Genomic DNA, 25,477 nt, shown 5'->3' on the forward strand with positions numbered 1-25,477 from the left:
AGAGGGGTAGCCGTGTTAGTCTGAATCTGTAAAAAGCAACAGAGGGTCCTGTGGCACCTTTGAGACTAACAGAAGTACTGGGAGCATAAGCTTTCGTGGGTAAGAACCTCACTTCTTCAGATGCATGACTTGCATCTGAAGAAGTGAGGTTCTTACCCACGAAAGCTTATGCTCCCAGTACTTCTGTTAGTCTCAAAGGTGCCACAGGACCCTCTGTTGCTTTTTACAGATTCAGACTAACACGGCTACCCCTCTAGGAAGTATCAGAGTTGTCTTGGTTAGAAAAGCTTCAATAGGCTGAAAACTAACAGATGAACCTTTGGAACAAACTGACAAGGGAAATGTTGGATTCTCCATTTCTGGCAGTCTTCAAGTCTGGATTGGAGTTCTTTCAGGAAGATAGGCAAATGCAAGTTATTGGGCTTAATGCAGGAATAACTCAGTGAAATTCTATGGTCTGTGTTATACACAAGGCCAAACTAGATGATCTAATGGTCCCTTCTTGGCCTTAAAAATCTGGGAATCTATTAAAGTCCCTTGGTATAAACTCTGCAGTAATGGTCCCAGTTCTAAGTTTGCTTTAAAAGCTGGAGAACAGACAAATCAACCCCTTTTCAAATCCTCACAGATTTTCCATCTTGACATAACTTTAGTTCTAACAAGCATGCCTTAATTTGTCTCTGTAGAGCCAGTGTGCAATTTCCCTGATATTCAAAATTAATTCTTAACCAACATTACAATTGTTCAGTGCGGTATTGAGAGTGGCTGAAAGTCATCAAGGAAAGTAAGAGAGCCCAAGATGCTTTCCTAGTTGCAAAACCACCTTTATTACGCTACAGTGCCACTTCTACTATAAAGGTTGAGTGTCGTTTTCTGTTTAAAAGGAGACAGTTCTAAGTGCTCTAAAACAGTGGTCCTCAACAAGGGGTCTGCAAACCCTTTCGCGGGGGACATGGTGCCTCACAGCTAAAACCCCGAGCCCTAACACTTCCCGTGGGGCTGAAGCCGAGAGCAGCAGGGCTGAATTCTGGAGCCCCGAGCTCTGGTGCTCCCCAGAGGGCAGAAGCCCCCAGCCCATGGGTAGAGTTGGGGGGCCACGGAGGTGTTGCCCCCCCCCCCCAAAAAAGCTATTGTGCAAGAGCCAGGCAGTCCTGGGACAGCTCCGCACATCCCCCCATCTCTTTCTCTCCCCACCCCCTGGCCAAGTCGGAGGCAGGAATCCAGAGCCGGGCAGTGCAGGGCAGCTGCTGCTCTGGCTGGTGCCATGGAGCAGGCAGCTGCGGTGTTCCCTCGTCTCCAGCTGGTGCAGGGGGCTAAAGCAGCCCCTTTTGCTCACACGGCCAGTAAGAGCTGCCTGGGCGGGGGGACCTGGCTCTGTGGCTGGCGGAGCCCTCGGATAACAGGGACCGCAGGGGAGCCCTCCCAGCACACAGCCCCTAGCTACATCCCTCCCTGCCCCAGCTACCCCTCTCCCTGCACCGTGAGCAACTCCCGTGCCTGCACACAGCCCCTAACTATCCTTCTCCATGCAACCTGAGCTACCTCCTCCCTGCACCCTGAGCCACCCCCGTGCCTACACACAGCCCCTAGCTACCCCCTCCCTGCACCATGAGCTGTTTTCAAACTTTTTTAGCTGAGCCCCCACCTTTGAGTTATAATTTTTGGTTGTGCCCCCAACCCAGACAGGCGGGTGGCCTGCTAAGGTGAGTCGGGGTGGAGGTGGCGTTCCCTCCCCGGACCCCTCTGTGCGGAGCTGGCTTGAGTCCTGCTGGCCCCTGCCCACCCAAAATAGCAGTCAAACTACACCCATGCCTGAGCCCCACCCCAGAGCCCTGAGTTCCCCCTCCCCCCTTTCCCCACTGAGGCCTGGACCTCCAGCATGTCACTTAAATTGAAGTGTGAGGGTGGGTCACTTGCCAGGATAATCTGGGTATAACTCATGTAATCGTTTCCCTGCCAGTGCAGGTGCCTCAAGTACTGATACACCTCAGTCCCTCCTAGTCTCTTCCTGTGGTACATGACAATATAGTCTCCTGTGGGTCTCATTTACTTTTGCCTCATTTCCATTGTTCTTGGGTTTAGTGTGCGGTGTTGGTGGCCTGTGATATACAGGTCAAACTAGATCTAGTCGTCGCTAGGCATTAATCTCTATGAAGTCCCCCCATGATCTCACAGCTATTTTTCCTACACATCATAGGTAGGTACATAAAAAGATGGTCATCCTCGTCCCCAGGGTGATTTGGTGGTCTGTAGCAGACACCAGCTAAAACCCCTTCTTGTGCCTTATCCATTAGGACACCTATCCAAAAGCATTCAAGAAGATTTTCTTCTATCAATGATGCAGAAACTCTTAATGCTATTTTTGATAGAGTGCCACTCCCCCCCTCCTTTTGCCCACTCAATCCTTCCTAAATATAGGTTATAACCACCGATTTTAACATTCCAATCATGCATCATCCCACCAGGTTCCAGTAAGACCAACTAGATCAAATTTAATACTCATAAATGCAATTCCAGATCCTCTTGTTTCCTAGGCTCCTAGCACCAGTGTATAAGCAACTCAAGAATTCTTCTCTTCATGTGCTTTGGTTCCTTGGTGAATTTTATTCATGATTCTGTATTAAGTGAGTGTTCGTATCTTCCCTGTTTTACCCTCCTGTTTTATTATTAGTTTCACACTCTCCTGACTCTTCTAGCTGCCTCTCCTGAGGAGATCAGTTCCCTTTCTGCTGAGGTGGAGCACTGTGGAGGCCATTCAAACTATACAGACCCCTTACCCCATAAAAGGTGGAGGAATGTTCCACAAAGCCAAAACCCTATATTCTATACCACTTACTTAGCCAGCGGTTCACTTCTGGAATCTTCTGCTTTTTGTCTTCCTTCACTTGTGGAACAGGAAGGCTCTCAAAGAAGATTGGTTGGACATTTTCCTTCTTCAGCACGCTTCCAAGTCCCTGAAGTCATCTATTATCTGTGAGATATCCCGTGATGCAGTGTCATTAGTGCTGATATGTATCATCAGTAAGTCTACATTTTAGTCACGGGTATTTTTTATGAAAAGTCACGGGCAGTAAACAAAAATTCACAGCCCATGACCTGTCCATGACTTCTACTATATACCCCTGACTAAATTAGGGGGGTGGGAGCAGTCCAGGGGCACCGCAGGTACTCAGGGGGAGGGGCGCCGCATGGGTTCAGGAAGGCAGTGGCGTAAGGCCCGGGACCCCTGCTGGTGCGGAGGAGGGTTGGCGGGGCCGGCAGGCTCCCTACCTGGCTCCGCATCTGTTTGGAAGTGCCGACATCTCCCTCACTCAGCTCCTAGGCAGAGGCGTGGCCAGGCAGCTCTGCACGCTGCCTCCACCCAGAGCGCTGGCCTCACAGCTCCCATTGCCCGGGAACCATGGCCAATGGGAGCTGCGGGGGCGGTGCCTGCAGGCGGGAGGTAGTGCGCAGAGCTGCCTGGCCATGCCTCCACGCTTCCAGGGAGCCCCCCAGGTAAGTGCTGCCCAGAGCCTGCTTCACCCTGTCCCATGCCCCAACCCCCTGTCGCTTCCCACACCCAAACTCTGCTGCTGTTGGGGGGCGGGATAGGAGTAGGCGGTGGCCCGAGACTGCCCCATCAGCAGCTGATGTGACAGGGGCTGCCTGAGCTGGCCCCGGGCCAGGCGCACCAGCCACTGCAGAAATCAGAGGTCACAAAAAGTCACGGAATTCGTGACTTCTGTGACAAACTCAGTCTTAATCATCACCAATGGATCCTTCCCCATCCACTTCACAAGCTGTCTAGTCTTAGAGTGACATCTTGGCTCCGGGAAGGCCACACACAATTTTATTATTGTCTGCCTATCCCTGTTGATACTAAAACCTGCAAAAAAGTAGGATATGGTCCCGTCTTGCAAAACACATGTGATTTAGTCACACCCGCATGCAAAAGTAAGATGATTCTGTTAAAGCAATACCAGTTTTCACATGAATGCTCAAAAGCACCTTCTCACTGAGGCTTCTTACCCCACTTTCTGTACCCAGCTGCTTCAGGAGTACTGCTGTTCCTGAAAATGCTACAAGAATTATTTAAATGGGCAAAATTGGCTTCTTCATTCTACTAGACCATTTTGGCTGAAATGTTCCAAAAACTCACCTTCATGCAAGGACTAAGGCCTGAAAATTAAGCCAGATAGATTAAAGTTCTGAGTAACTAAAAACAGGATGAAGATGGAAATGCAGAGACCACATATTAACTAGAGTTGTTGCTACTGTTCCTATTAAATACATGTGCATAATATAGCTATTACTATTAGTGAGTTATTGCATGTGCTTTTTGGATAAGTCCCCAAGGCCCCAAGTCTAAACAGAGCTACTGGCCAAAGTAAGAATGTAGTAATACTCCAATAGTGAAAGAACTGTCATCGGGTACCTATTACATAGTAGTTAAGAGTGTTCATATAAAAGTGTTTTTCTGTTTGCAGTTCTGCTGAACAAGTCGACCTCATTTCTAAAAGAGAAATAAGACTGTTAAGTGATCTGATTAGTTGAGCATTCTTAGGTGCTTGATGGATCAGTGTGCGATTAAGAGAAGATGGATCAAAGTGCTAGAAAGGAGATTGTTAGGTGGTGTATTGTAAAACTGCATTTAAAATTGCATTATTCACATAGCTGGACAACATTTATCTCTTGGATTTTTTATCTCTGTATTAGATGCAAAATGTATTCAGAGTCCAGTTTAAATGTTTAGTCCAAATCACTGACGGATTCAATTCACAATGTTGCTAGTGAAGACAGATATTCTGGGTTTTTTTCTGCAGTATTAGATAAAAATATCACATACTAGCCAGAAGGATATCTGTACTCTATTCTAAAGTCTGCATTGTGGTGAGCAATGTTTGAGAGAAGATGTACATCTGCTAAATCTGTGCTATATTTTATGATCATTTTAAAATAATTAACTTTATATGTTTCATGCCTACATTACCTTGCCAAATGCTTCATGAAGTGGAAGGGTTATTATTATTGGGTATTATATTTTATAGGGCATTAGCTCGATTCTGTCAGATTTTACCGAGTTTGTGTGTACTCGTGTGCTCATTTAAAAAAAAAATACTACTGCGTTTGAAATTTGGTCCAGGCATTGTCTTAAGTATGTAGTTAAATGAAACAACTGAATCCTATTCTCTGGAAATTAGTATTTAATTCATATGTGAATTTCCTACAATGGTTTCATGTGCAGGTGCTCTGAAAAACCTTGCATACACTCCTTAAGACTCTAATCAAAGCAGCACAAAGCCAATAGCACTTTAGCGAAATTAAGGAGATCCAAGTATTTGTTGTACATAAAATGATTTAACTTCACTCACTTTAGGTTATGAAATTGTTAATTCTTAACTATTAAAACTAGATGGAAAGACTGACATGTTCACTAACTGAAACACACTCTAAAATGTTGCAGTTTACACTGCTCTTAGGTATGCAATTTGCCGTTTCCTGTTTGTTATACCTGCTTCTGTTAATTTTTGAGTAATCCAGATTAGTCAATTAGTGAGACAGATTCAAAAGGTACTTCAAGAATAGAGAGAGGGTTCTGTTAAAAATAGTCCTGCCAGACAAAGGTATAAGGCGGCTTATTATGTTTTAACCTTTTTGAATGTCACTTTCTACAGTATTTTTTTAATTTGTTAGTCTCCTTATTTTTAAATACATTTTGGCCTTTAACAAAGTGTAAATGCAGTTATGGAAAAGTGTAGTAAACATAAAGGTGTCACAGATGGTATTGTTCATTTTAGCAGTGAACAGGTATCTCTTCTCAGTTTGAAATTGAAGGGTGGTATGGAAATAGTTCCTGAGAAAATGCAAATGTCATCCTCAATCTGTTCCGAACCTAGTGGCCCAGCCTTTCTAATCACTCATTGTAACCTCAGTAGGTGCAGTGTGCAGCTTTCATGCATGCTAACAAGTCTCCTGTGTATGTGGAATCTATAGTTATCTCTTATGTTAATTTGATGTGTTAATATAGAAGCACTAAGTATCCATGCAAATAAATTAATTGCTCCTAGAAAATCACAGTAAAACTTTGTATGCTTTTGAACTAATCCACAAATATTTTAAAAAGTTACATCTGTCTGGGTAGTTATTCTGTTGTGGTATCTAGATACTGTGTAGATTAAAGGCTGTATTCATACATACTAGTTCTTAATTAGCAAATATTATTAAGAATATTAAAGTAGGAGTGTAGTAGGTTTGTGCCGGGGCTCGACCCTCCTGGATGGAGGGGAGCCACAGCGACTCACTATAAGCACAGACAGTCAACGCCCAGGCCCTTTGGTGCAGGGCTGAGCGGCCCACAGTTCTGGGAGCTCAGGCCCTCAGGCAGGGCTGAGCAAATAATCAGCTAGTTCAGGGCTCAGGCCCTCAGGCAGGGGCTGAGCAACAGTCAGTTCAGGGGCTCAGGCCCTCTGGTGCAGGGGCTGAGCAACAACACAACAGTTTGTTTGGTAGGCCCAGGGCCTGGATCAGGGCGGGGCACAAACAATCACCGCTCAGGTCCTCTGGTGCAGGGGCTGAGCAACAGTCAGTTAAGTAGGCCCAGGTCCCTACCTGAGCGTTGGGTGAGGGGGAAACCTGCCACCCGTGAGCAGGGGTGGCAGGGGGGACGCAGGCCCACCCACTCCACTGCGTCCCAGCCCAGGGCCCTAGCAGCGGCTCGTGTCGCTGCTGGTCAGTGGCGTGTCCAGACCGAAACACACTGACATCGGCTTACATGTGTCTATAGCCTGACCGGGGTTGGCTACCCCCGGGCTACTTCCGTGTTCCCCCTCAGAGCCTTCCTCATTGGTGACACCGGGTTCGGGCCAGTCCAGCAGCATCGGTTCCTCTGGTCCGGGGCTTGGGGGGAGGTCCGGCAGCTCCTCGGAGAAATCTGGCCACTGGGGCTCGGGCGGCGCCTCCGGATAACAGCAGGGGCGGAGGGGCTCTGGGGGCTCCTCACCTTCGTAGTTGGTGCAAGGCAGGCCCGACGGCTCCTCCCAATACCAGGTGCGGGGGGCTCCTGCGGCTCCTCCTCGTAGTGGGCTCGGGGCAGGTCCGGCCAGTTAGGGCAACGGTCTCGGGTCTCAGAGGTCTCCCGGCCGCGAGCTCCCGGCGGCACGTCTGCTCCCTGCGGCAGCTGGGCTCTGACTGGGCTCCGGCGGCCAGCTTTTATACTTCCTGTCCCGCCCCTTGACTTCCGGGGGGCGGGAACAGGCGGCAGTGGCTCCGCCCACTCGGGTGCCTGCAAGAGTGCTCCCTCTGCTGGGCAGGAGGGGAGCCACACCGACTCACTACAAGGAGTTACTTATTTTTATGAAAATACACCTCCCTAAGCAACCCTAAGTTGCCTATATAAACAGTTTACAAAAATATATTTGTATCCTACGTAGGACCAAAACCCACATTAAAAACCTTCCTGACACTAAATTAAAATTTGCAAACAAAAAAAGTTGTAAAAAATAATAGTGAAAGTAGGTTTCAGTGAAGTACAGTAAAAGCTCCAAACCAATATGACTTACTTTACAAAATTATACACTTTTGAACAAAAAGCAAACTTTAGAATATGTGGAAAAGAACACTGAAGTGATCCATCTTACCATATAATCCTTTACCACTCGCTCTCACCTAACCCAATTTACACTTCCATGCAAACCTAACAGTGCCCCCTAAAATTAAAATATGCACAACAATGAAAATGGATAACTAGTAAGAGATTATTGGAAATGGATCTCTTGGAGATAGGATTTTATAATTACCTAATAATTTATTTTGACTTTTGCATAAACGTTTATATTTTGATTGGTGAGGTGGGATGCTCAACTTTTTAAAAACATATTTTTAATGATGAATTATCCTCTCCCTCCCTGCCCCATCAACCCAAATAAACATCAGAAATTTAAATCTGTTTGGCATATAAGATTCACAGCAAGGGATCCCTGTTCTGACAGATCTAATGATGTCCATTATAGTGGGGTTCTCCCCTATAAGGGGAGAAGGAAAAAGAGGCGGGGAGGCTCTTATCTATATCAGAAAATTTTCAGCTCTCAGTGCTTAGTATGAATAAGAATCTCTACTTCTTCATGTCCCCCTGCTCCCAGTTCCCCGCATACCCTTCCATGCTTCCGCCATCACCTGCACTTCCCTCCATGCTCCCAATCCCTTGCAGGTCCTTCATCCCTCATTATCTCCCAGACTGATGCACCTGCCTGTCAGAATCCCCTTTCCAGGATGAATTAATTGGCAACTTATCTCTTCTCCCCAGTCAATGTTTCTCACAGTCCACTGCCCCTTCACCATGTACCTCTACATTTCCCCATCTGTTCCTCCTTGCACACTCCACATCCACCTCTGAAATCAGTAGTAGGTCATGGTATAAACATTTTAAACCTTGCTCAGTATATGCTTGGAATGAGACCTGTTCACATGTAACAGAGGCCATAACTCCATGTAACAGAAAAAACAAGAGAAAAAAGAAACATACTGCATCTAGCCACTTGAAAGTTTGCACTCCGCCAGACATAGGATTTCTCCACCTCAGTCCTGGGGCTTTGTTTTCAATGCAATAGTAGCTGACATTTAAAGTTCTTATTTCAGTGGTTACAGACATGTATTCCACTCAGGTGTGCATGCACCCAGTGCACCAAAGCCAGAGAACTTTGCCTAGTAGTGGACGATCTGGTCCTGATGGCAGACAACCCCGAGAGTCTCCAGCAAATGCTTGACATCACCATCCAGGCTGCCAACTGGATGGGAGTCTGTTTCAGTGCCAAGAAGCATACATCCTTGCATATCGATGGCAGTAGAAGGGATTCGGTCCAGGCAACACCATTTCAGATCCAGGATGAACCTTCCTTGAGGACGGGCAAGCTTACCAACATCTTGGCACGTCAACGGGTTTACAGGTCCAGCAGACACCTGAGAATACCATCGTGGAGATCCTACAAAATGTGGCCAGTATTGACTCCTTCCTACTGGCACCATGGCAGAAGATCAACGCCTTGGACACCTTCCTGATCCCCCGTATCTCATTCATCCTGAGGGGGTCTGCCGTGGCGAAAGTACCTCTGAACAAGGCAGACAACACCATCCGGCAGCTGGTGAAGAAACGGATATTTCTTCCCCAGAGGGCCAGCAATGAACTGGTGTACATCTCGCACAGGCAAGGTGGCGCCAATGTCCTTCGAATGGGTGATCTGTGCGACATTGCTGTGATCACTCACACCTTCTGACGTGCCCGGACGCCACGGTGAGGAACATCACAGAGAGTGCTCTGCAGGATGCAGTAAAGAAGCAAATCGCCGGGACCACCTCCAACCAAGATGTCGCCACCTACCTGAGTGGCTCGCTGGAAGGTGAATTTGGAAGAGACGGGGAGACTTCACTTCGCTCTACTCGTGCCCACAATGCTACGCGATGACTGGAGAAGCGTATCATAGAAGATTAGGGTTGTAAGAGACCTCAGGAGGTCATCTAGTCCAACCCCCTGCTCAAAGCAGGACCAACACCAACTAAATCATCCCAGCCAGGGCTTTGTCAAGCCGGGCCTTAAAAACCTCTATGGAAGGAGATTTCACCACGTTCTTACGTAACCCATTCCAGTGCTTCACCACCCTCCTAGTGAAATACTGTTTCCTAATATCCAACCTAGACCTCCCCCACTGCAACTTGAGACCATTGCTCCTTGTTCTGTCATCCGCCACCACTGAGAACAACCAAGCGCCATCCTCTTTGGAACCCTCCTTCAGGTATTTGAAGGCTGCTATCAAATCCCCCCTCACTCTTCTCTTCTGCAGACTAAACAAGCCCAGTTCCCTCAGCCTCTCCTCATAAGTCATGTGCTCTAGCCCCCTAATCATTTTTGTTGCCCTCCACTGGACTCTTTCCAATTTGTCCACATCCCTTCTGTAGTGGGGGGAACAAAACTGGACAGTACTCCAGGTGTGGCCTCACCAGTGCCGAATAGAGGGGAATAATCACTTCCCTCTATCTGTTGGCAATGCTCCTACTAATACAGCCCAGTATGCCGTTGGCCTTCTTGGCAACAAGGGCACACTGCTGACTCATGTCCAGCTTCTTGTCCACTGTAACCCCTAGGTCCTTTTCTGCAGAACTGCTGCCTAGCCATTCGGTCCCTAGTCTGTAGCAGTGCATGGGATTCTTCTGTCCTAAGTACAGGACTCTGCACTTGTCCTTGTTGAACTTCATCAGATTTCTTTTGGCCCAATACTCTAATTTGTCTCGGTCCCTCAGTATCCTATTCCTACCCTCCAGCGTATCTACCACTCCTCCAAGTTTAGTGTCATCTGCAAGCTTGCTGAGGGTGCAGTCCACGCCATCCTCCAGTTCATTAATGAAGATACTGAACAAAACCAGCCCCAGGACCGACCCTTGGGGCACTCCGCTTGATACAGCTGCCAACTAGACATGGAGCCATTGATCACTACCCATTGAGCCCGACGATCTAGCCAGCTTTCTATCCACCTTATAGTCCATTCATCCAGCCCATACTACTTTAACTTGCTGGCAGAAATACTATGGTAGACCATATCAAAAGCTTTGCTAAAGTCAAGGAATGACACATCCGTGCAATCCCCTCATCCACAGAGCCAGTTATCCCCTCATAGAAGGCAATTAGGTTAGTCAGGCATGACTTGCCCTTGGTAAATCCATGCTGACTGTTCCTGATCACTTTCCTCTCCTCGAAGTGCTTCAGAATTGATTCCTTGAGGACCTGCTCCATGATTTTTCAAGGGACTGAGGTGAGGCTGACTGGCCTTTAGTTCCCTGGATCCTCCTCCTTCCTTTTTTAAAGATGGGCACTACCTTAGCCTTTTTCCAGTCATCCGGGATCTCCCCCGATCGCCATGAGTTTTCAGAGATAATGGCCAATGGCTCTGCAATCACATCCGCCAACTCCTTTAGCACCCTCAGAGTCAGCGCATCCAGCCCCATGGATTTGTGCTCGTCCAGCTTTTCTAAATAGTCCTGAACCACTCCTTTCTCCACAGAGGGCTGGTCACCTCCTCCCCATACTGTGCTGCCCAGTGCAGTAGCTGACCTTGTTCATGAAGACAGAGGCAAAAAAAGCATTGAGTACATTAGCTTTTTCCACATCCTCTGTCACTAGGTTGCCTCCCTCATTCAGTAAGGGGCCCACACTTTCCTTGACTTTCTTCTTGTTGCTAACATACCTGAAGGAACCCTTCTTGTTACTCTTAACATCCCTTGCTAGCTGCAATTCCAAGTGTGATTTGGCCTTCCTGATTTCACTCCTGCATGCCTAAGCAATATTTTTATACTCTTCCTTGGTCATTTGTCTAATCTTCCACTTCCTATAAGCTTCTTTTTTGTGTTTAAGATCAGCAGGGATTTCACTGTTAAGCCAAGCTGATTGCCTGCCATATTTACTATTCTTTCTACACATCGGGATGGTTTGTTCCTGCAACCTCAATAAGGATTCTTTAAAATACAGCCAACTCTCCTGGACTCCTTTCCCTCTCATGTTATTCTCCCAGGGGATCCCGCCCATCTGTTCCCTGAGGGAGTCAAAGTCTGCTTTTCTGAAGTCCAGGGTCTGTATTCTGATGCTCTCCTTTATTCCTTGTGTCAGGATCCTGAACTCGACCATCTCATGGTCACTGTCTCCCAGGTTCCCATCCACTTTTGATTCCCCTACTAATTCTTCCCTGTTTGTGAGCAGCAGGCCAAGAAAAAGCTCTGCCCCTAGTTGGTTCCTCCAGCACTTGCACCAGGAAATTGTCCCCTTCACTTACCAAAAACTTCCTGGATTGTTTGTGTACTGCTGTATTGCTCTCCCAGCAGATATCGGGGTGATTGAAGTGCCCCATGAGAACCAGGGCCTGTGATCTAGTAACTTCTGTTAGTTGCCGGAAGAAAGCCTCGTCCACATCATCCCCCTGGTCTGGTGGTCTATAGCAGACTCCCACCACGATGTCACCCTTGTTGCTCACACTTCTAAACTTAATCCAGAGACTCTCAGATTTTTCTCCAGTTTCATATTGGAGCTCTGAGCAGTTATACTGCTCTCTTAGATACAGTGCAACTCCCCCACCTTTTCTGCCCTGCCTGTCCTTCCTGAACAGTTTATATCCATCCATGACAGTACTCCAGTCATGTGAGTTATCCCACCAAGTCTCTGTTATTCCAATCACATCATAGTTCCCTGACTGTGCCAGGACTTCCAGTTCTCCCTGCTTGTTTCCCAGGCTTCTTGCATTTGTGTATAGGCACTTAAGATAACTCACTAATCGTCCTGCTTTCTCAGTCTGAGACAGGAGTCCTCCTCTCATGCGCTCTCCTGCTCGTGCTTCCTCCCGGTATCCCACTTCCCCACTTACTTCAGAGCTTTGGTCTCCTTCCCCCAGTGAACCTAGTTTAAAGCCCTCCTCACTAGGTTAGCCAGCCTGCTGGCGAAGATGCTCTTCCCTCTCTTTGTTAGGTGGAGCCCGTCTCTGCCTAGCACTCCTTCTTGGAACACCATGGTCAAAGAATCCAAAGCCTTCTCTTTGACACCACCTGCGTAACCATTCATTGACTTCCACGATTCGACCGTCTCTACCCAGGCCTTTTCCTTCCACAGGGAGGATGGACAAGAAAACCACTTGCGCCTCAAACGCCTTTATCCTTCTTCCAGAGCCACCGTAGTCTGCAGTGATCTGCTCAAAGTAATTCTTGGCAGTATTATTGGTACACACGTGGAGAAGCAGGAAGGGGTAGCGATCCAAGGGCTTGATGAGTCTCAGTAGTCTCTCCATCACATCGTGAATCCTAGCTCCTGGCAAGCAGCACACTTCTCAGTTTTCCCGGTCGGGACGGCAGATAGATGACTCAGTCCCCCTGAGGAGGGAGTCCCCGAGCACCACCACCCACCTCCTTCTCTTGGGAGCAGTGCTCGTGGAGCCCCCATCCCTAGGACAGTGCATATCATGCCTTCCAGTCGGTGGAGTCTCCTTCTGCTCCCTTCCCTCAGATGTATCATCTGGTCCACTCTCCGCATTAGTACCTGTGGAGAGAACATGAAAACAGTTGCTCACCTGTATCTGCTTTGCTGGTACATGAACACTCCTCTTTCTTCTTCTGGAGGTCATATGCTGCCAATTTTCTTCACCATCCTTCTGTCCCCGCTGCGCAGCCTGCTCTGATTCTTCAGAACGTTGTGCCCGTAGAAGCATATCCTGACGTCTGTCCAGGAAATCTTCATTTTCTCTTATGCAACGCAGGGTTGATACTTGTTACTCCAGACCTTGAACCTTCTCTTCCAATATGGAGACCAGCTTGCACTTTGTACAGACAAATTCACTTCTGTCCTGTGAGAGAGAGAAATATGGCACATTCTTTGCTTTGTTCCAGGTGGGCCTTGAGTGGGCCTGACTGTTATAAAAAGGCAGTCAGCTGTGAACTAGCTGAGTGGCGAACAGCAGAGAAGCTAACAGAGGGAGTTTGACTGGGAGTTCACCTGGGGAGAGCCCACTGAGGCTTTCATCTTGCAGTCTTCTCTGAGTAGTTACCGCAACAGCTGAGGAAACTCTTAGAAGGAAGGTAATATGGATGGTGAGCGATCAGCTGTTGTGACCTGCACGGATGTGCCATGTTTGTCTTTCTCCCACACTTCCTCTCTTCTCTCCTCTTCCCTCCCTCTGGTGCTGGCTTGGGTGGTAATGCACCTGACCATACACTGTCAGGGCCCCCCGCAGCTGATGCCTCCCTACCCACCCAAAGGTATGCGATTAATAGACATTCATTGTGATTAATTGACAGCCCTACTTATCATACAACAGTAAATGTGTATCAGATGTCATGTATGTTTCTATTGCTGTTTGTGCTGCGTCAGTGTATTTTTGGAAGTCATTTAGCTAAATCAAGTATCAGAGGGGTAGCCGTGTTAGTCTGGATCTGTAAATGCAGCAGAGAGTCCTGTGGCACCTTATAGACTAACAGACGTATTGGAGCATGAGCTTTCGTGGGTGAATACATGCATGCATCTGACGAAGTGGGTATTCACCCACGAAAGCTCATGCTCCAATACGTCTGTTAGTCTATAAGGTGCCACAGGTCTCTTGCTGCTTTAGCTAAATCAAATTATTTTCATTCCTCCTCCATGCATTATTGATGTGGCAGGGGATTCATTATCTGACTTAATAGTAGAGTACACTTCTCTTATGGATTTTTGTGGATTCATAGTCATAAGAGCATTATAAAAGCCTATGTAGAATAGAATTATTCCCATTTCCCTGGAACAAAGCACAGATGGGGGACTGAGGCACAGGATGACTACATGACTTGCCCAAGGTCATATAGGAAGTCTGTGGAAGGACAGGAAGTTAAACCCATGTCTCACTAGTCCTAGACTAATGTCCTAATCCCAGGACTATACTTGCTCTCAAAAACTCACTGATTTCTCTTTGGCAGTTCTTTCTCTTATAAACTACAAAACAAATCCAATTTAGCAAAGACAAACTCAAGTGAAAAAATTGTTTATAAGTTAAGAGACTATATGCTGCAAAATCAATAGGGAGAATTTATTATAAGCAGTGTTGATATTGATAGAAACAAACTATCCAAGACACTTAAACCCATTATTTGTAAAGATATTTTGTGTCTGACTCCTCATGTTTAAGATGGTGATTTAACACCAAATGATTTTTAGTTTATGTATCTTTCTCCTCTTATAAAAGGAGACTATAATTTTATTGAATTATTATTAATATTTTTTATTAATTTTGCCTAAAGGCTCTAATTTAGATTGAGACCTTATTGTGCATTTAAGAGAGAGTCCCAAAAGAGCTTTCATTCTAAATAGACAGGACTCAAAGTGTGAGGGGGGAGAGGTACATGGAAGGAAGAGATTTGCACAGGATCGCACAGTACATCAGTAGCTAGCTGGGAATAGAACCCAGCTGTCCTGAATTGCAGTCCAGTGTCCTTTCCACTACACAATGCTGCTTTCGTAATGTTTAATTCCCCCTCCCCAATATTTTGAACTTTATTACTTTGAACATGGACAGCATTACAGGAATAACTGCTGTTTATAGGAATTTGTTCATCTTATTGCAGAACTACTTCTGCGTCTGAATTAGGGTTGGTGAACTATTCAAATCTGTACCTGATCCATACCATTTAAAAAAAACTACTGACCACTTCTGAGGATCATCAGAATAATTTAGGAAACCATTGTTTGATATCATTATTGTTGTATGCAGTGTTGTAGCCATGTTGATCCCAGGATATTAGAGAGACAAGGTGGGTGAGGTGTAACAGAAGTTGGTTCAATAAGATATTACCTCACCCACCTTGTGTTTCTGATATCATTATGGTTAGCATGTTAGTTGATTAGACTAATAGAAAGCTATTTCCTACTTTGGCTAACAAGGTCAATGTGCCTCAGAAATTCATTGAATTTTCTCTTGTAAAATATTCCATGTTGCCTGTTTATAGATTTTGAAGTGATTTTTCCCTATCTATAGTTACACTTGGTTATTCATGACTGTATTTTTGTAAAGATGAATGGTACGAAAAAATTCTGTAGAATTTTATTGAGATCACTAACATAGTGTTTAATGTGATTGTTGAAGAAACATTATGTTGTAGGGGGGGAAAAGAAAAGCTTATGATTTCTACATTGGGGAAGAGCTATTTATTATTATTATATTTCCCAGGGCAAATTTGATTTCCATTCTGATGAGGGAGGAGAGAGGAGGAGAGAAGTAAAAAAAAAAAAAAAAAAATTCAGCTCAGTGACTGTGCCAGTAACATACCATAGCTCTCCCACTGTAGATTGCCTTAATCTTAAATCACGTGGTGTTTTAGGCAAGGTGGACAGTGTTGCTGTGGAACGTTTCTTTTTATCAGAAAGGTTTTAGAAGTGATCTGCAGATACTGAAGTCCAAACTAGTCAACTGAAAGAAAAATTGCCTTGTTTTGACTGGACATTTTATGCTAATAATATGTAAGTACAGCACTTCAGAAGATGTTGATAGTGAAAAGGATCCTATTATTTTACTGTCTCTATTTGTAGGTAAAATCAAGTGCATTTAGCACAGTTATATTAACACACAGTCCTGCTTAAGAACACAATCCGTTTATAGTAGGATTAGCATTGTGCATAATTATGTAAATAGAGTTGTTTCTAATACAGATTACAAGTGGATCAAGAATTTGTAGCAAAATTCCTAGATAGTTTTTTTTTCTTGTCTTTTACATTATTCTTTTCCCTGTTAAACATTACTTTAGGAAATTTGTTCTATATATTGCTCACTTCTACTGCTGAATGCTTTATTTGATTTGGAACACAATAACTCCATATAATACCTATCCAATGCTATTTTCATTTAAGAACTACCATTTATTTAAGTAGTGACTTCATGTTACTAAGACAGACCTTTTATAGGTTTAAAAGATCATCTTTTGTTCAATAGTTTTTTAAACACAATAATAATATAATGTGAGGTTTTCTTTTGGTTATGGGGTAAAGTTTATCTGGATTAATTAAACTTTTCTTTTTTTGTTAATGCAAAAAGTGATTTTTGTATTTAATATAGTTAATTGATTTGTTTTGTTTTAAATAAAAACACTTATCTTTACAGCAAAATTCCACAGGCATTACAGTGAATTACTATGCATTGAAACCATCCATGTAATCTTTATGTAAACTGAATATTTAGATGTATTTGGTTTTTTTCTGAATTCTAGAATCCAAATTCTGGTAAACTGATGAAATCACAATTCATTAGAAAAGCATAAATATTTTTCTTATTGAAAAGAATTTTTCATTATTTCTTTTTATGTTTCAAAGAACGCCTATTAGTGCAAACATGTGTAACATATAATTTTAATAGCACAAAACTACTAGTAGTTAAAATAGCATTTTAGTTATTTTATTTAAAGAGGTTTATTTATATTTTAAAATTTGATAAAAATAAATCTTTGTTTTATCAAGCTCTCAACATCTTACCAAATAACTTAATTGCTGATATTTTGGGAAAATAAATGGTTCTGTGATTTTTTTTCTCGTGTAACAGAATACAGTCGTTTTGAAGCTAAAATACATGACTTACGGGAGCAGATGATGAACAGTAGCATTAGCTCAGGATCAGGATCTCTGCGGACCAGCCAGAAGAGGTCCCTATATGTCAGGTAAGAATTTTCCTCCCCAAATTTCACACACATGCCTTTAAGCTTAAATACTTTTGCTTCTGAATTCAAGTGTGCATTCAAGTGTTCCATTTATTCATTAAATTGTACAAAATGCAGATGTACAAAGGCTTCAGTGAGATTTGATTTACAGAAAATGAAATATACCTGCAAAAAAAAAAGTGACCATATATATCAAGCAAATTTGTTGTACTTTGCAAAACTATGGTAGTCTTCACCTTCTCAGCTACCTATTAGGAGGGGGAAAAAGGTATAATTTCACTATTTACCTTACATATTGGGAATGTTTTCCTTATGATATGTGAATACAAACTCATTCAGAATCAGTTTTCGTATAACATAGTTCCTTCAGCCTGATTCAGTTATATTGAGAAATCTTAATTCTCCATTAGTGGTTTCACAGTTTGTTGTATCATAATAATTTCTATAGCAATCAGGAGAAGAAGCCAATGCATTGAAGGTAGTAAGCTATTTTACAAGCACTAATATCTTCAGTAAATTTGTACACATGGAACAGGAAACACAAAAAATGCAAAAAAAAAAAATGGAACCATGAAAAGTGTTTCAAATTATTAGGAAATACGTGGGTTTTCTGCTGAAATGCAGATTCTTAATATGCAACTGAACTGTCATAGCAGCTTATCATACACTGTGACATGCAAATTATAGAATTTGGTTACAAAAGCATGCACTAAAAAGAAATCAGACTTTATTTGACCTGTTCATTTTGTAAGGGGTGATATATCAATATTAGACTAGTACAGCAAATTTCTGCTTGCCCAAGGCAATTTTACTTTAAACAGGTGAATAAAATATAACCAGTTTTTCATTATTATCAATAATGATTATAAAGTGTAGGCAAGTACATTTTGTGTTTGTACTGGTAAAATTTCATGTTTCTTTTGGAAGGCAGAACTATTACAACATTAGATAATTAAGAGTAACTGACAAAACCTAAGTGTTGTTCTAACTGCTGCATTTCTATTTTCTGGTATTGTATCCACCAATGGCCCAGTCCTTCCTTCTTTCTAGTTCATCCTTTCCAATTCTTCCCTAAATGGTTCTCTCTTTATCCAGTCAGATTTTTTTGAGAAAATAGTTCTTTTAGAACAGTGGTTCTTAACCAGGCGTACATGTATTCCTGGGGGTATGCAGAGGTCTTCCACGGGGTATATCAACTCATCTAGATAGTTGCCTAGTTTTACAAGAGGCTACATAAAAAGCACTAGCGAAGTCAGTACAAACTAAAATTTCATACAATGATTTGTTATGCTACTCCGTATAATATACACTGAAATGTAAATACAATAATTATATTCCAATTCATTTATTTTATAGTTGTATGGTAAAAATGAGAAAGTAAGCAATTTTTCTGTAATGGTGTGCTATGACACTTTTGTATTTTATGTCTGATTTTGTAAGCAAGTACTTTTTAAGTAGGGTAAAACTTGGGGGGTAGACAAGACAAATCAGATTCCTGAAGGGGTACAGTAATCTGGAAAGGTTGAGAGCCACTGTTTTAGAGGATATGTTAAATTTGTTTATAAAATTCAGGCTTTAAATGTAGAACTGGATGGAGCTAGATAAAATACTAAGACTACTGAGCAGACCTGAGTTAACGGACAAGGTAGGGTTTGGGATGAAGAATGAGGTTTTCTAAATCTTTGGTTCCAAAACAGCTGTGTCCCTAAATTGTATCAGAAAAGGTGCCTTAATTAAAGAAAATCTTACACAAGTCCAAATTCACTACCACTAATTGTTTTGACAATTAACTTGGGTTTATAAGTTCAGAATAATAAAGAAATATGTAACTGAAAATTCCAAGATGTATTTTACTTCCACCATGTTTGAGAAAATAAATACTCTTTCTCAGGTTTTGGAGCGGCATGAGAGCCCGTTCACAGCAATAGCGCCATGCATGCTCTGTTATTCTTCGATGGGCGAAAAATCTCTGATGACTCCATGCAGTCTTGGGTCTATCAACCCTTCCTGATTTCACATCTCTGCTTCAGCAGTGCTGCAGATGAAGCCTTTGTAGAGTACATCTCCATGGTACCCAGGAAATCCTTCTGCAAGGACTCCTACCACCCATCTTTCCTTTCCCACCGTCTTGCAGCAGAACCACACTGTTTGTTTCCCATGTGTTCAAAACCCCTCTATATTTATAGGTTGCTAGATATTAAGGCCATATAGGACTTTCCTAAATTAATTACTGTTTGAACTAAAGGATGTATTTAGAAAAACATCCAGTCTTGACTTACCAGTTATGAGAAGTTCACTATTGCCCTTTGTAAATTGTTCGAATGGTTAATTTATCCTCTCTCAAAAATCTGCAAGTTATTTCTACTCTGAATTTGTCTAGATTCAACTTTCAGACATTGGATCCTATTATACCTTTGTCAGATAGACCAAAGAACCCCTCATTCTAAAATTTCTTTTCCCCATGTGTAGATACTTATAGATCTGTTCAAGTCTGATCAAATCACCCCTCAACCTTCTCTTCATTAAACTAAACAGATTGAGCTCCTCTCGTCTTTCACAGCAAGGCATGTTTTCCAATACTTTAATCATTCTCATGGCTCTCCAATTGATCAACGTCAATTTTGAATTGTGGACACTGGAACTGGATACAGTATTCCAGTAGCAGTCACACAAGTGCCAAATACAGAGGTAATATAACCTCTCCCTACTTCTACTTCAGATTCCCCTATTTATACTTCCAAGGATCACCTTTATACCGGTATAACTGCATCCACACTAAGATCTGTACTAATACAACTATGAAATAGTTACACTAGTAGAAACACTGTGTAGATCTTGCCTTAGTTCAGTAGAATGTGACAATATTTACAAAAAAAAAAAATAATTAGTGGAAATTGATGGATAGCAAAACGTAAGGAATAGGTATTCAAGAATCTCCTACTTTTAATTACTGTGACACTTTTAAATTTGTGTTATTGAGACTGTGGGTACTGTAAAATTATGATTATGATAAACATATGGTGAGAAAAGGATTAAGGGAAGAAAAAACAGATAACTATAAGCAAGCAAAAATAATTATGAGGATGAAATATATTTATACATGAGCAAGATGGAATATAGATTAAATAGACTTATAGTGAGAACAGTAATAGTAGAATATTTTTCACCAGTGAGAATTGCTACTTTTAATTATATATTTAATTACACATTTCCAAGAAACAAGACCAGATATGGAATTTAGGTCTTTTTCCCTCATATATTTATAATTGTATGTTTTCTAGATTTGCTATATCTCTTTGGCCTTATATACCAATCTATTATTTTAATATATATAGTTGACATCTGCTTCTGTAGGATTAACTTTTTTGCAATTAGACTAGCCCTAAATTCAAAATGAATCTTATTCTTTGTTCATATTAGTACAGAATTTAAACTTTCATGGATTAAGATCCTAAATTCTAAGAACAAGTCTGTACTGAATAACATGGTTATCCTTCTAATATATTTTCCCCTTGAATGAATATACATATAGGTATTTCCATAAGCTATGTGTCTCATTGGATTTATTATTCAACCTTCATCATACAGCTAAGCTCAGTAAATTCTAAATAGTTTTCTTTTGCTGGGTTAGCTGTAGCCTGATTTAGAATAAAACCTACTTATGTTCATACACATACATTCTTCTGGGTTTTGTTATTTATTCTGTGCCTCAAATCTCTGTCATACGCTTATTTATTTATATAATTTACATGTAACTGATGCAAGTAATTATTTGTAAATGATTGAAGCTGAGCTTTTAGTTTTGGCTCTTAGTTCTAGAAGAGACATTTGTCTATGATATTGACTAGAGCTGGATGGAGAACAGTAATTCCATTTCACAGAGAATTTCAAGTTCTCCAAATTTAGTTTAGTTCCAAGTCAGAATAAAAACAAACATTTTGAAATTCTCCTTAAACAGAATTATCGTTCTCCTCCCAGCTCTGCTGTACGCCCTAGGGTGTAGTCTGCCTGGTTGGGCTACCCCAGCCATTAAAAGTCCAGTTGGCGCTGGGCTGACAGGCTCCCTACCCTGCTCCACACCACTCCCCTGAAGCAGCGATATGCCACTGTGGCCCCTACTCAAAGGTGTGACCAGGGGGGCGCTGCCCCGAGCACCGGCTCCACAGCTCCCTTTGACCGCGGGCAACGGGAGCTGGGGGTGGGGGCTTGCAAGCAGAGGCAGCACGCAGAGCCACCCGGCCACGCTTCTGCCTAGGAGCCGGAGGGACATGTTGCCATTTGAGGATAGCCCTCTGAGGTAAGTGCTGCCTGGAGCCTGCACCCCAATCCCCAGCCCTGAGCCCCCTCGCACACCCAAACTCCCTCCTGGAGCCTGCACCCCCTCCTGTGCCCCAGCCCTCTGCCACAGCGCTGAGCCCCCTCCCGTTCCCAAACTCCCTCCTGGAGCCGCACCCCTCCCACACTCCAATCTCTTGCCCCAGCTTAGAACCTCCTCCCACACCCCAAACCCCTCAGCCCAGAGCCCCTCCTGCACCCCAAACCCCTCATCCCCAGATGGAGCCCCACCTCCCCCCATGCACCCAACCCTTTGCCCAGCCCAGCACCCTGTACCCCTCATTTCTGGCCCCATCCCGGAGCCCGCACCCAGAGCCCATACCCCCCCCCCCCACAACAATCCCCTGCCTCAGCCCGGAGCCTCCTCCCACACTTCGAACCCCTCAGCCCCAGCCCAGAGCCCCCTCCTGCACCCCAAACGCCTCATCCCTGGCCCCACCCTGGAACCAGCACCCCCAGCTGGAGCCCTCACCCCCTCACACAACTCAACCCCCTGCCCCAGCCTGGTGAAAATGAGCAAACGACAGAGGGAGGGGAGATGGAGTGAGTGGGGGCAGGCCGCCTCAGAGTTGGGGAGCCTGGGAGCCAGGCAGGCTGAGGAGTTACGAGCCTGGAAGTGTGGGCTCCGCTGCAGCCTGAGGAGCTGGGCAAGTCAACTAGAAAGCAGCCAGGTCGGTTTCCAATGGAACTCTGCCTGGCTTCCAGTAAAATTCAGCCAAAATTGACATGATCTCAAGGAACATTTGAATTTCAACAAATAGCAAAAAATGTTGGAAAAAATGTGATGAAACAAGTTCTCATGTTGACCCATTCCAGGTTTGCCATTGGCCTATGTGTATGTCTTAACTAGTAGCAATTGCAACAGAGTTTTTTAATCTAATTCAAACTTTTCACTTTAGAAAAAGGCCAGAAGTAATTTGTTTTTGAAACTGATTTACCTAAATAACTCCCGTTTTACTGATTTTATTCAAAATAATTTCTTTCCATCAATTGTTCCACATTTCTGTGCCCTTACTAAAATGTGGGTTGATGGCATGTTTCTTGGATTATGACCAGCAGAGCAATATCATTAACAAGTTAAGTATGTGTTGATATTGACTGCAGAATTATTATTTTTAATAGTCTACGTTTAATTCAGTTTAAATTCAGATGCATCTGCCCAACTGCTGATTAGCAAGAGAGATTGTTGGAGGATTGAGACAGATAAGGCAGCTGCTGCTCTCATTGTTATATATTGTCAACAAAGTCTTCTATGTTGTGCTTTTAAATTTTACAGGGCTACTGTGAGCTCTGGATGCGTGTTCTCTAGTGTGGAGTTTTAAATGTAAATAAATACGTATGTGCCTTTGTTGATCCCTCTCACCCTGCCTAAAGCCGGATACAGAACCTAATATGGTACAGTGACTAAGACTGAGTGATTAGTAATGTAGGAAGTATTAACTGATGGATTATTTTCATCAGACTATTGGAACATTTGTAATAACCGCAGTTTCTGAATGTAGTATTTCTGATATAAATTATTTAATTTACAATATAGTACTAACAACGAGGAAAAACCCAAGTTTGAGAGTAATGGATTTACATGTGGATCTTAAATATCAGGACATCTAAGAAGTACTGTGTGTTAGCATGAATGGGCGTTACACTGAGGCAGCAATAGACTCTCTAGCTTTTAAGGGCAAGTCCAGTTTGACTTATCAGTAAAACACCATTACTTGCTGCTTAAAATCTTGAGATGGTGCCTAAATATTACAGATTGCTGGGTGAGGAACTTTTCTATCCCCACATTGTATCAGACTGAAAAGGAGTACGCTAAACTTTGAAAGAAATTGTAATTCCTGTTTCAGATATGAAATAAAGGATTGAAATTACTTAATGGAAAACTCGACTAAATTTAAAATTGTTTATAAAATTGTAAAAATGTATAAAGCTATTAAACTCTAAAAGTGTCATGACCAGGACATGGGCAGTCTGATCTAGTGGTCAGAACAGGAGTTAGGCTGGGTCAGATACTAGGAGGTCAGAATCCAAGGCAAGCCAGAAGGCAAAACCAAGAGTCAGGTGTCAGGAGGCAGGCAAGGTCAGGTTACCAGAAAATCAGTAACATGGTGCAGGAACAGGAGCAGGTGTTTCAGGAGAAGCAGTCAGATCCCAGTTGCATGGATTTATATAGAAGCTGTGAAGCAATCAGGACCCCAGCATTCTGCCAATCGGATTCCAAGACAGGAGTTTTCTGCTGGAGTTCAGCTTCTGTTTTGGCAACAGTTAGCAGATTGGAACTTACTAGCTTCTAAGAGCCCTGTGGACTTGGCTTCAAGACCCACAGTCCCTGACGAAAAGATAATTAAGAGTTTACAAAAAGGCTAATAATTTGTAATAATTCCCGATGATGATTAATTCGATTTTTAAATAGTTAAGACAAATAGCAAGCTAACAAAAAACCCATATCTACTCCTTGAATCACTGAAAGATTGTACCTTTGCTAAATAGGCTGTCAGTAAAGTAAAATATTTGTAAGAGACAAATAATTTTAGGTTGGGAAATAGACTGCATTTGGGTGAAAATGTAACAGGACTTGTTTACATGGTGCATTATGCTACACTAAAGGGGGATGTATTCTAGCGCAAACTAGTGTGTTGCGCGCTGACTGGCCCATGTGAACCCTGTAGTTGGACACTTAAAGCTCCCTAGTTCACATTGATGTAGTTCCATGTTAAACAGTATTTCATAAATGTATGCTGGGGAACTTTTAATCCAGGCGTGCAAGGCCCAAATAGGCCAGTTCAGCAAGCTAGTGCACATTAGAATTTACCCTTCTCTAGTGTGGACCAATGCACCATGTAGCCCTTAATTGCACAGCTTCCAGAATATGATCAGTAGCAATATTGACAAACAGTTGTTAGAAGGACAATACACACATTAATTTGCACTTCTAACATTCCGGCTGTTCACATGACACATTCAGGTTCACTCAGTTACTATCTTCAGTGTTACATCTATGTGTTTTGAGAGGGGGGAGAGATCCTATATTCTTCTCAAAAACTGTTTTCATTAGCTCCATGCTTGCATCTGAGCTCCATCTTTTCACCCTCTTGCTCCACCCAGGAAGTGTATAAAGTATGGAGTGAAAAAATTGGGACTGAATTACAGTCTTATCATCAAGTCACTGATAACTTTCAAGAAAATTAAGTTGTCAGCGATAATGCTGCAAATGTCATCTGTTCATGTTGTGTCACTACTTTCACTCCAGCCCTCAAAATCATCAGACCTATGCAATTTGTGGTATTTAAATGGGGGAATTTTGCACACTACAATGAAAGCCCAGATTTAGCAGAACTCACGTTAGCAGACCCTGTGTTTGCTAACCAAGAGCTTGACTGTCTACACTCATTTGTAAGATTAAGATGTTGTCATGGTTATTTTTAGTGAAAGTCTCGCCTCACTCTGAAAGTGCTTGAAATGGCTGAGACAGTCACTGATGAGGTCATAACTGCACTGGAAGTGTTCATGTGCTGAGTTTACCATTTGAAGACCAACATTATAACACTTTCAGAGCTATGATGGTGGATGTTTTCCAAGAAGCGATCAGAGAAAAATTGCCACTGACAAGGGGTGCATTTATACTTGCTATCAAGACAGCAAATTGTCAAGCAATGGAATGGCTCTGGAATGATTGAGCACAGCCTTATTCGTCAAGGATGGGTCTTGGATGGACTGGTCACACCATGTGTGAAATACCATGCATTCCCAAATCAGTCCTTCAGCTAATCAAAACTCATATGGAAAGACCAGATGTTCACCACCCTCCAAATGTTTAGACAGCAGCCCTCATCGTCCGGAGATGTGCTAGTGCAGCGCGGACAAGAGTCACTGTCACAATGTGTCTAGCAGTGGTGCCCTAGATGGAGACAACACTGATTATGACTTGGATGAATAAATGTTTTCAGTCCTACATGTCAAAGCTAACTTT

The 25,477-nt window shown here is 43.1% G+C and overlaps 1 protein-coding gene across 1 annotated transcript in view; it reads left to right on the forward strand.

Moving 5' to 3' along the window:
• DLG1 (discs large MAGUK scaffold protein 1) overlaps positions 1-25,477 on the forward strand; it is a gene marked incomplete at its 5' end in the record, with an annotated part of 351,805 nt that overhangs the window by 252,169 nt on the left and 74,159 nt on the right. Inside the window, 1 exon segment of the mRNA XM_034780811.1 lies at positions 17,058-17,172. Coding sequence (XP_034636702.1) covers positions 17,058-17,172 — 115 coding nt within the window.

Source organism: Trachemys scripta, chromosome 9 (assembly GCF_013100865.1).
Source record: "Trachemys scripta elegans isolate TJP31775 chromosome 9, CAS_Tse_1.0, whole genome shotgun sequence".
Taxonomy (NCBI): domain Eukaryota; kingdom Metazoa; phylum Chordata; order Testudines; family Emydidae; genus Trachemys; species Trachemys scripta.